The sequence below is a fragment of the Nycticebus coucang genome, chromosome 3, assembly GCF_027406575.1.
Source record: "Nycticebus coucang isolate mNycCou1 chromosome 3, mNycCou1.pri, whole genome shotgun sequence".
NCBI lineage: Eukaryota > Metazoa > Chordata > Mammalia > Primates > Lorisidae > Nycticebus > Nycticebus coucang.
This window is the reverse complement of record NC_069782.1, coordinates 144,231,993-144,245,314: the sequence shown is the minus strand read 5'-3', so window position 1 is coordinate 144,245,314 and position 13,322 is coordinate 144,231,993. Positions and strand designations below refer to the sequence as shown.

Here is a 13,322-nt window from a genome sequence, read left to right as displayed (position 1 = left end):
TGGTGCAGCTATTCTTGAAAATGTTTTGGCAGTGCATTAAAATACTTTTGCATTTTAATAGAATTAACATTTAACAATCTACTTCTAGATATATACCCAAGAGAAATAAAAACATAAGTTTATACTAAAATTGTATATGAATGTTCATTGAAGCATTATTCACAAGAGCCAAAAAATGATAACAGTTCAAATGTCTATGAGCTGGTGACTGAACAAAATATGACATATCCATATAGTTGAATATTATCTGTCAATAAAGAATGAAGTCCTGGTACATAGTAAAACACGGATGAACGTCGAAAATATTATTATACATGAACAAAATCTGTCACAAAAGATCATATATTCTATGATTTTATCTATCTGGAATTTCCCAAACAATAAAATCTATATAGACAGAAGATTATCAATTGCCCAGGGCTTTCAGAGGCAGTACTGGAAGCAAAGGAATGAAGAGCGTGACTTTTAATGAGTATGGACTTATTTGAAGGGGGAGATGAATATATTTTAAAATGAGATTATATTTTGATTACATGATTCTGTGAAAATACTAAAATCCTTTGAATTACATACTTGGAAAACATAAATTTTCAATGATACATGAAGTATACTTCAATACAGATTCTGGAAAATTATCAGTACTGATCATAATATAAAATATTTAGGATACTAAACTTCTTAATATTTTCTTAATGATTATCACCTTTGGAAAAATAAATTATTAATATAAAGTAAATACACACACATCACCACCTGAACACATAAAACAAGTTTTGGAATAGGAGAGATTTCTAACAACCTGTTCTTTTTACTAGAAGAGATTTCTGCATAAAGGTGTGGAGTTCTTTTAGTAAAGAGTATTTAAATAAATCTGCATTATTTCCCATTAGGTTTACAGAATTAACTATGGAAACACAGAAGGAGAATTACAGATACAAAAGACAAGGTGTAGAACTCCAAGGAATAAAGGAAACTATCATCAAGCAATATAAAGACACATGATATATTTGTTATATGTAATTTTATAAATAATGAATGAATATATCATGATATCTTTTAATATTAATCTGCACAGTTTTATAGTAACAATGTTTTATATCATAAATTCACTAAAAATTATGCATATTTATATTTAAAAATGTAAATAAACCTTTTATTTATCCTTTATGGCCAAACTGGATAATAGTTATGCTTGCAGAATATCATATAAGGATTGTCAATGACAGTAACTTTAATAATTTCTGAGACAAAAAAATTGTGTTAAAATAACTTTTGTGTGAGTTCATTTTGACAGAATTCCCTTATGGGACTACTTCAGGCTAATATAGCACAAATGCATTTTAAATTCAATTTGTTAAAATTTATACTGCACAACAATGTTGAGATTATTCAGTTGTTGTCAGCATGAAAAGCTACCTTTTTGTGCTGAATAAGCATTTATGAAAGCATTATACAATGGCCTTTTGTTTGGGAAATGATATGTGATGATGATTTTAAAGCCTAGATATACACTAGAGGGACATAATGTGGTCACATGATATTTTTACCCCCTATACTAGAAAGTTGCAGTATCAACTTACGAGCAACAAGCAAAAAATAAGGTTAAAAAAATACAATAAAGGTTATCAAAATAAGTTATTTATAAAGAAGAAATTTTAGAAACATGAAACCAAAACATAGTCACTGACAGTCCTAGCTTCAAAATCAGTTTATATTCCCATATGCTTTCATCATTTTTGTCTGTCATATACATATAACAATAACTTCTGAAGGTTAGGAGATCATGTAAATTCAATTTCTTTTGTGTTCTTGCAACATAATTATACTTAACAACAATTAATAGATATATTTTAGACTAGTTTTCAAATACAGTAAGAATTCAAAAAAGACAAAAGTCCAAATAGCCACATAACTTAAAATTCTGGGCTTCTGAAATGATGAGCAACTTGCCTGTGTCTGCCATTGTTCAGGCCTTGTTCCCTAGCACATCCCAAATAGGCCCTGAATCTCTCTGCTCAAACCCCTGTCTGCCATGATGTTCATAGCAGATCCCAAATAGGCCCCTGAATCTCTCTGCTCAATCCTACCCACACAGGGAATTGCTGGAAGAATCATTGGTCTGTCCCACAGCATATAATTAGATGGCCCTGGAACTTAGTCCCAGCCTTTCTTAGCTGCAGTTATAAAGTAGTTCTTCCCAGCCATGAACCCATTGGACAACAACCCTGCCTGAGTCCCTGGGACAAGCCTGCCAACCTTCATTCCACAGTGAATCCTAAAATGGCCCTGAATCTCAGCCCTAGACGCTCTCAGCTGGGAGTAATTCTGCCCTCCCAAGGATCTAGAGATAGCTATGTCTGTTGTTGCCCCTTTAGGCTGATCTGCCATTGGTTCCAAAAAATTGCCCTATAAATCAACTCCATTCCCTCTCATCTGTAACCTGAGAGTAGGTCTGCCCATTTTAACTCCCCACTGTTACATTGTACAATTGTAACCCCAGATAAATATGTAAAAAACTTGGTCTCACTGGAAACATGAATATTCAGAGTAGATCAACTCCCCTAAGGAATGACAAAGGAGACACAACAGAAGATCCCAATGATAAACAAATGGCTGAGATGTCAGAAATCAAATCCAGAATTTGGATTGCAAATAAGATTTACAGAATGGAGGCAAAGATAGAATTAGAAATTCAAAGAGCAAGTCAAAAGTTCTCTCAAGAATTCAATGGATTCAAAGACAAAATCACCAAAGATTTTGATACAGTGAGACAGGAACTTTCAGCCCTCAAAGATCTGAGAAATACAGTAGAATCCCTCAGTAACAGAATGGAGCAGGCAGAAGAAAGGATCTCTGACATTGAAGACAAAACTTTTGAACGCTCCCAAAAACTCAAAGAGGAAGGGAAATGGAGAGCAAAAAGGGATCATTCCCTGACAGAACTGTGGGACCACTCCAAAAGAACAAGCATTCACCTCACCCTGAAAGAGAAGAGGATGGTCTGAAAGGCACAGATACTCTACTCCAAGAGATAATTGAGGAGAACTTCCCAAGCATGGCAAGAGATACTGAAATTCAGATAGCAGAAAGTTTCAGAACCCCAGCATGACTCAACCCAAATAAAGCATCTTCTAGACAACTGTAATTAACTTCACCAAAGTTAATAAGAAGGAGAAAATCCTACAAGCAGCCAGACATAAGAAAACCATAACCTACAAGGGGAAGAATATTAGAATGACTGCAGATCTCTCTGCTGAAAATTTTCAAGCCAGAAGAAGATGGTCATCGATGTACAATCTCCTAAAACAAAAACAACTGTCAGCCCAGGATCCTGTATCCAGCTAAATTGAGCTTCATGTATGACGGAGAAGTTAAATACGTCAACGACATACACACGTTGAAGAAATTTGCCACAACCAAACCAGCTCTTCAGGATATTCTCACACCCATTCTCCATAATGACCAGTACAATGCTCTATGACCAAAGTAAACTCACTCTGAAATTCATGACCAAAACCCAATTTCCACAGTGGTGAAAAGATTTAAAATGCCTATTGGACTTCAAAAAAGTTGACACCCAAAGTATTACCAGGATTATCAATACTCTCAATTAATGTGAATGGTTTAAATTGTCCTCTTAACAGGAACAGGTTAGCTAACTCGATACAAAAACTCAGGCTAGATATCTGCTGCATACAACAATCTCATCTTACGTTATACAGGTGAAAAGCCTATATGTCTCTGTGCCTGCCAACTTGAGAGCAAGCAGAAACTTAAACTTACTTGGCACAGAATGGTTGGGATTGGGGCTGAACTCAAACAAAAGCTGTTAAGCCTGAATGCTTTGGAGGTAAAAGTCCAGCTTCAGAGATACAGCATGAGGCCAGATGTGCAGACACATCACTGGTTAAGTCTTAGAAACCTCCAGGCTGTGGTTTAGTAAGATAATTGGTTTCTGCCTCCAGGTGGTTAAGGGCTTCCAGGACACAGGCATACAATCAGCCTTTTCCCCCAAGTAGTGTTGTGACTTATTGGTTTGCAGGCAAATGGTAAACAACATGTTTTCTATTATTATTATGTTTAGAGTAGAAGAATGTATATCAGTTAATCAGTAGACTAGCAGGCTCCAAGGAAAGTATGATTTGTTTTTTGTAATAGACCCCAAAGCCATTGTGTGATTATAGATTAACAGTGTGTACATGCGAAACTGGCTGTTTAAACTGGTCAGAAATAAAGGAGTTTGCTACTTGCCACCAGAGCTTGTAGCCATCCTTTGCCTCATACTATTTCAAAAGTAGGTTTCACCTGTGCATCATCGACCACCCGAACACCTTCACAACACCTTAAAGGATCAATAGAGACTTAGGGTGAATGGATGGACATCTATAATCCAGGTAAATGGAAACCAGAAAAAAGCAGGGGTACCAATTTTATTTGCAGATACATTAGGCTTTAAATAAACAAAAGTAAGGAAAGACAAGGATGGTCGCTTCATATTTGTTAAGGGAAACACTCAACATAATGACATATCAATTATTAACATTTATGCACCCAACCAGAATGCTCTTCAGTTTATAAGGGAGACCCTAAGAGACATGAGAAATTTAATATCTTCCAGCACCATAATAGTTGGAGATTTTAACATCCCTTTGGCAATGTTGGATAGATCCTCCAATAAGAAACTAAGCAAATAAATTTTGGACTTAAACTTCACCATACAACAATTGAATTTAACAGACATCTACAGAACATTTCATCCTAACAAAACTGAATACACATTCTTCTCATCAGGTCCTAGAACATCCTTCAAAATTGATCACATCTTAGGTCACAAGTCTAACCTCAGCAAATTTAAAATTATAGAAATTATTCCTTCTATTTTCTCAGATCATCATGCAATAAAAGTTGAACTCACCAAAAACAGGTATCTGCATACACATACAAAGACATGGAAACTAAATAGCCTTATGCTGAATGATAGCTGGGTCATAGATGAGATTAAGAAGGAAACTGCCAAATTTTTGGAACAAAACAATAATGAAGCCACAAATTATCAGAATCTGTGGGATACTGCAAAGGTAGTCCTAAGAGGGAAATTTATAGCATTGCAAGCTTTCCTAAAGAGAATGGAAAGAGAAGAAGTCAATAACTTAATGGGACATCTTAAGCAACTGGAAAAGGAAGAACATTCCGAACCCAAACCCAGCAGAAGAAAAGGAATAACTACAATTAGAGCAGAATTAAATGAAATTGAAAACAAAAGAATTATTCAAAAGATCAATGAATCAAAAAGTTTGTTTTTTGAAAAATTCAACAAAATTGATAAACCTTTGGACAACCTAACCAAAAATATAAAATTAAAATCCATAATATCATCAATCAGAAATGACAAAGGTGAAATAACAACAGACACTTCACAAATTCAAAGCATCCTTAATGAATACTACAAAAAACTTTATTCTCAGAAATATGAAAATCGGAAAGAAATTGACCAATACTTGGAAGCATGACAACTTCCTAGACTTAATCAGAAAGAATTGGAAATGCTCAACGGACCTATATCAAGTGCTGAAATAGAATCAGCTATATGAAATCTTCCAAAAAAGAAGAATCCAGGACCAGATGGCTTCACATCAGAATTCTAACAAACCTTTAAAAAGGAACTAGTACCTATATTACTTAACCTTTTCCAAAACATCCAAAAGGATGGAATACTTCCCAATACATTCTATGAAGCAATATCACCCTGATCCCCAAACCAGGAAAAGACCCAACAAGAAAAGAAAATTATACACCAATATCTTTAATGAACATAGATGCAAAAATATTCAATAAGATCCTAACAAACAGAATCCAGCAACATATCAAACAAATTATACACCACGACTAAGTGGGTTTCATCCCAGGGTCTCACGTTGGTCCAATGTACATAAAGCTATAAATATAATACATGACATAAACAAAATAAAAAACAAAGACCATATGATTCTCTCAATAGATGCAGAAAAAGCATTTGACAATATCAAGCATCCTTTTATGATCAGAACACTTAAGAAAATAGGTATAGAAGGGACTTTTCTTAAAGTAATAGAGGCCATCTACAGCAAACACATAGCCAATATCATATTGAATGGAGAAAAATTAAAAACATTTCCACTCAGATCAGGAACAGGCAAGGTTGCCCATTGTCTCCACTGCTTCTTAACACTGTAATGGAAGTCTTAGCCATAGCAATCAGGCAAGAGAAGGTGATCAAAAGTATACAGATAGGGTCAGAAGAGATCAAACTTTCATTCTTTGCAGATTATATGATTTTATGCCTGGAAAACCCTAGGTACTCAACTACAAAACTCTTAGAAGTGATCAAGAAATACAGTAGCATCTCAGGATACCAAATCAATAATCACAAATCAGTAGCTTTTATATATACCAATAATAGTCAAGCCGAAAAAACAGTCAAGGACTGTATTCCCTTTACAGTTGTGCCAAAGAAGATAAAATATTTAGGAATTTACCTAACAAAGGACATGAAATATCTTTATAAAGAGAATTATGAAACTCTGAGAAAAGAAATAACTGAAGATGTTAACAAAAGGAAAAACATACCATGCTCATGGCTGGAAAGAATCAACATTGTTAAAATGTCCATATTACCCAAAGCAATTTACAAATTTAATGCAATCTCTATCAAAGCATCAGTGTCATACTTTAAAGATCTGGAAAAAATAGTACTTTGTTTTGTATGGAACCAGAAAAAACCTTGACTAGACAAGACATTACTTATAAATAAAAACAAATCAGGAGGACTCATGCTACCTGACTTCAAACTATACTATAAATCTATAGTGATCAAAACAGCATGGTATTGGCACAAAAATAGAGAGGTAGATGTATGGAACAGAACTGAGAATGCAAGAGATGAACCCAGACATTTATCATCATTTGATCTTTGATAAGCCCATCAAAAATATAAATTGGGGGAAAGATTCCCTATTTAACAAATGGTGCTGGGAGACTTGGCTGGCGACTTATAGAAGACTGAAACTAGACCCACGCCTTTTACCATTAACAAAAATTGACTCTCACTGGATAAAACATTTAAACTTTAGACATGAACCTATAAAGATCCTTGGAGAGAGTGCAGGACAAATACTTGAAGAAATTGGCCTGGGAGAATACTGTATGAGGAGGACCCTCCAGGCAATTGAAGCAACACCAAAATTACTGGGATCTGATCAAACTAAAAAACTTCTGCACAGCCAAGAACACAGTAAGTAAAGCAAGCAGACAGCCCTCAAAATGGGAGATGATATTTGCAGGTTATGCCTCTGACAAAAGTTTGCGAAACAAAATCCACAGAGAACTCAAACATATTAATAAAAAGAGAACAAGTAATCCCATTTCATTGTGGGCAAGGAACTTGAACAGAAGCTTCTCTGAAGAAGACAGGCACATGGCCTACAGACACATGAAAAAATGCTCATCATCATTAATCATCAGAGAAATGCAAATCAAAACCACTTTGAGATATCATCTAACTCCAGTAAGAATGGCTCACATAACAAAATCCCAAAACTACAGACATTGGCATAGATGTGGAGAAAAGGGAACACTTCTGCACTACTGGTGGGAATGCAAGCTAATATGTTCCTTTTGGAAAGAAGTATGGAGAATACTCAGGGATCTAAAAGTAGACCTGCCCTTTGATCCTACAATTCCTCTACTAAGTGTATATCCAAAAGACCAAAAATCACTTAATAACAAAGACATTTGCACCAGAATGTTCATTGCAGCCCAATTCATAATAGCCAATTCATGGAAGAAGCCCAAGTGCCCATCAACCCATGAATAGATTAATAAATTGTGGTATATGTATACCATGGAATATTATGCAGCCTTAAAAAAGATGGAGACTTTACCTCCTTTATGTTTACATGGATGGAGCTGGAACATATCCTACTTAGTAAAGTATCTCAAGAATGGAAGAAAAAATATCCAATGTAATCAGTGCTATCATGAAACCAGTTTACAATCACTTACACTTTCATATGAAGAATAGATCACAACTATGGCCCAGGATGAAGGAGGGAGGAGGGGGGAATGGGAAGGCATGGGGGAGGTCAAATCGAGTGAGAGTGAATGATGGTACCCTATGGTGCATAATGCAAGGGTACATGTCGGATATCTTAACTGTAGAGTATAAATGTCTTAACGCAATAATTAAGTAAATGAGATGAGGTATATATTAACCAATGTGATGTAAACGCTCCTAATTCTATATGAAATCAGCACATTGTACCCCATAAATGCATTAACATATACATGATCTATGTGTTTATGATTTAATAAATAAAAAAAAGCATGGTCTCAGGGTTAGACCCCCAAAGCAGCTCTGTGACTCAGTTCCATCTGAGACTCTCAGACTCAGACACACACTGGGGCAGTATTGCCTGCCCGAGGACTACCTCAGAGATCCAGGAGGAGCCCTGCAGCAACCCAGAGGAAACCATATCAGATCATACAAGTAGTAAGAGACCTACTGACCTGGAGGCAAACCCTCAACCTAGCACCAGCCATACAAAGGACTTGGCGAGAGTCCAGTGCACCCAAGGACCGGAGGAAATATACACTTAGTAGATCCCCTCATAATAAGGGTCACAAACCACAGATCTCACTGTGAACACAGAATCAGCAACATGATCCAGCTACAACCCTCTTCAACCAGGATCCCAGAGACAATCCCATCAGTCCCAGGGCTCAACAGGGGAATAGTTTATAGAGACATAGTCTATAAGGTTTGAAAGAGGTATTTACTCCTCAAGTGCGTAAATACCAGTGCATGAATGCACAGGTAAGAAAAATATTTAAAAAGTGACACCACCAATAGAAACTAATACAACTCCAGTAATCAATCCCTCAAAATGAAGATACAAAAATTGCCTGAAAAAGAATTCAAAATAATTATCTTAAAGATGCTTAAAGAGATTCAAGAAAACAAAGTTAGATAACAAAAATTAGGAAAACAATGCATAATGAAAATGAGAAGCTTTTTTTAGAAAAAATGGAAACCTTAAAAAAGAACAAAGCAGACCCCAGAAGCTAAAGAATATTATAAGAGCACTGGAGAACACAATAGAGAGTGCCAACACCAGACTCAATCATGCAGAAGAGAAAATTAATGAACTCAAAGATAGATCATTTGAAATTAGCCAATTAGAAGAAAGCAAAAAAGAAAAAAAGCTTATTTACAGAAATATCAGGTGAAATTTTCCCAAGTCTTGGGAGGGTTATAGACATCTATGAAAATGAGGCTCAAAGGATCTCAAGCAAGAACAATCCAAAAAAAAAAAAAAAATACTCTGAAACATTTCAGTAGGTAGAACCTCCATAGTTGACCACCTCCTTAAATTGGCCACCTCCATAGGTAGACCTAATTTTCATAGACCAGACGTGTGCCACACGTACATATTAGTACAGTAGGCCTACTTCCTACTGTTGACCACTGTACATATCAGTACAGTAGGCCTACTTCCTACTGTTGACCACCTGTACATATCAATACAGTAAGCCTACTTTCTACTGTTGACCACCTCCATATGTTGACCAGTTTGTTCCTTATCTTGACCAGTTTGTTTTAGAGGTTGTAATGCATAATCTAATCATAACAGTTTGTTTGTTCCTTATGTTGACCAGTTTGATTTAGAGGTTCTACTATATAATCTAATCATAAAGTCAAAGGCAGAATCTTCAAAGCAGCAAGGAATAAGAGAATTATCATATACAAGGGAATCTCCATTTAGGCTACCAATGAAAATCCAACAGAAATCTTACAAGACAGTAGAAAGAAAAATGGTATATTCAAAGTGCTAAAAGAAAACATCAGATGCTGGCATGGATGTCGAGAGAAAGAAACACTTAAACAAAGCTGGTGGGAGGCAGCGCCTGTGGCTCAGTGAGTAGGGTGCCAGCCCCATATGCCAAAGGTGGCGGGTTCAAACCCAGCCCCGGCCAAACTGCAACAAAAAAGTAGCCGGATGTTGTGGTGGGTGCCTGTAGTCCCACCTGCTTGGGAGGCTGAGGCAAGAGAACTGCGTAAGCCCAAGAGTTAGAGGTTGCTGTGAGCCGTGTGACGTCATGGCACTCTACCTGAGGGTGGTACAGTGAGACACTGTCTCTACAAAAAAAAAAACAAAGCTGGTGGGACTGCAAAGTAGCACAACCTCTATGGAAAACAGTACAGAGACTCCTCAATGAAGGAAGCGTCAAGGTCAATTATCAAAGATCATCAACTGTCAAACTTAGTACTCAAGGAAATCAGACATTTTATATTTAACCTAACGATAATCAGACTCTCAGAGATCAAGGACAAAGAAAGAATCCTAAGAGAATAAAGAGAAAAGAAGCAAATTACATATAAAGTAATGCCAATATGTCTAGCAGCAGGCTTTTCAGTAGAATACAGAGGAAGACAGAGAAATACAGAGTTTAGTGAACAAAAAATTGTGATGATTATGACTAGTGCATAACACTCTTTCTTTAGCTTCAATTCCTGTAACCACAGGACCAACCCAATCTGTTTCAACATTGTATAATAAAAGTTGTTCTTTGGTTGCCAGGCACCCCCAGGTTGCAAGTTATATAACATAAGAATGCTCAGATAAACAGAGGATACAACCACAAACAGAACCTAAGTCCTCAGGTCAAGGAATGGAAACCAAATTAAAAAGCAGACAGCATATGGCATGATCCATGATCCAATCAGATCGTATTACCTCATGGTATGATACAGTCAGATCACACCTCCTGGCGTCATTGCAACATCCGATCATTATCCTCTGCCTATAAAACATGAGCCAGGCAGAGCTGAGATTGGAAGGAGTTGAGCCCAATTCTGTCTCCTTGCCTGGCAGCCTTGCAATTAACTTTTCAGTATTCAAAAACCTGATGCTTCAATGTCTTGCTTTTTGTTGCCCAAGGACAGACAGAGTTTTTTTCGGCAACATTATTAAGGTCTACATTAAATGTTACCTCATTTGACCTTTACAACAATCCAAGGAAGTATTCTCAGCTCCCTTTTACACATGAGGAAAATGAGGCATGGTCATACATTTGCACAGTGACAGAATGCAGATTTCAGACCAGAATTTATTTCAAACTTATTCTCTTAAACATTATTCTGTCCTAGGATCCTGTCCAACAACAACAACAAAATCATACCTGATGGAAGACATATACCATTAACTTTTATTTATTTCTAAGGTAAAAAATAACCTACTATTTGAAAAACAAGACTATCAACAGTTATTGTTTTGAATAGTGAAATTATAGGTAATATTTCTGTTCATTTATCTGCATTTCATAAACTTCATTAATAAATATGCATCCACTTTACAGTAAGAAAGAGTAATATTTTTAAAGGAAGCATACCTATATTTTCCAAAAACATTAAAACTGAATAAAATTTTTTTCTTTAATAATACATATTTTCTGAAAGAGGCACCTTTCTCAATTTAATTGTTCTTAGTAAAAATACACACACACTGAAATTTAGAAAAGTGTTTACCTGTACACTGTCCTCCATTGGTTGGATCTCCATAGTAACCTGGCATGCAGTCTTGACACTGCTTTCCTGTGGTGAGATTTTTACACTGTTCGCACACATTATTATTGATGCAAGTGCTATGTCCGTTACACTGGCAAGCTAAAGAAAACAGTAAGAAAAGTATTATAAAATCTAATATAATAATATCAAGTTTAATAGCTATCAAAATAAGAAATTTATTTTAAAAATTTGAATCACAGGAAAATTAAAAGCACACTTCAAAAATTTTTTGAATATATAACACATTCGGCTCTAAGTGTTAATGTAAGACAATAGTGACTGTAAATTATCTATTAATATTTTACCTTATCCTCTATAAAATGAGCCATAAAAGTCATAACTAAAGAGGAAAGGCTTTTTAACATATTTTTAAAATTTCATGTGAATGGTATTTCTATTAAGTTATATAAATATAAGACTGAAAAATGTGGCTAAAATGCATCTTAATATATTTTTGTATTTACACATAATAAAATAATCAATAAATATAGAAAACTGTGTGGGAATAGATCAAGAAAATTAACTGGCAGTAAAAATAACAATGATATGTCCTTTAAATTAATTTGCACAAATGTATCTCCTTTAGGCAAATAAAGTTTCAAAGCAAACTGAAATTCTATTTGATTTTCAACCAAAAAAAACTCAGATTTAAATCATGAGATCTTTTCTATACCTTTATAAGTGAGACTTTTACTTTGTTTTGATATTAATATTATAGCAGAAACCAAAATTTTCAGATTAGATATAAAGTTCATTTACAAAAGCTCACATTCTTAGTGCCAATTTGGGGTATAATACTGTCTTAGGTAACTGCTTGCCCAAACATCATCATCATTTTTGCTTTCACATTTTCATCATAATTACAACTAAAATCGCAGCTACCATTAAATTGAGTTCTGTCTCACTTCATCCAAGAAAGACAATGTTTAGCAGATAACAACTATTTGTGGTCTGTATCTATTCTTATCAACCTGTTTTTAAACATTAAACACCATATTATTGTGTCCCAAGTGATACACACAAATTATATAATTTAATCATCAAAGCAATACTATAGGAAAGTTACGTTCACCACTATTTCTAAGATTAGGAACAAAAACATCATAAGTTAGTGTGAATAAAAATAATAAATACATATTAAATGCCATACAAGAGTGCCTATTGTATACATAACATTTGAAAGGGAGAGAGATTTCCCAGGATACCAGTATAGAGTCATCAACATGCATTAACATCAAAGAGTAAAGAAATACATACATAAGGTGGCGCCCATAGCTCAGTGGGTAGGGCACTGGCCACCTACAACGAGGCTGGCAGGTTCAAACCCAGCCAGGGCCAGCTAAAACAACAATGACAACTGCAACAACAACAACAACAACAAAAACTCGCCGGGCGTTGTGGCGTGCGCCTGTAGTCCCAGCTACTTAGAAGGCTCAGGCAAGAGAATTGCTTGAGCCCAAGAGTTTGAGGTTGCTGTGAGCTATGACTCCATAGCACTCTAAGCAGGGCAACAGCTTGAGACTCTGTCTCGAAAAAGAAAAGAAAAAAGAAAAAGAAATACACACATAAAAAGAGTAAAACCAAATATCTACATTTTATAGAAAATTTCAGAAGTATAACTCTATCATAAAATAGTATGAAGTGACATGGAGTCATCATGAAAAAAATATTAAATATTCCTCATCATCCTCTTTATGAAACTGAAAAAATATGTAGCTTT

At 35.4% G+C, this 13,322-nt stretch overlaps 1 protein-coding gene across 1 annotated transcript in view; it reads right to left on the bottom strand.

The window, feature by feature from the left end:
* Nucleotides 1-13,322, bottom strand: part of ATRNL1 (attractin like 1) — a 723,386-nt gene that overhangs the window by 481,992 nt on the left and 228,072 nt on the right. The window contains exon 19 of the mRNA XM_053583937.1: nucleotides 11,564-11,701. Coding sequence (XP_053439912.1) covers nucleotides 11,564-11,701 — 138 coding nt within the window. The remainder of the gene's footprint in view (nucleotides 1-11,563; nucleotides 11,702-13,322) is intronic.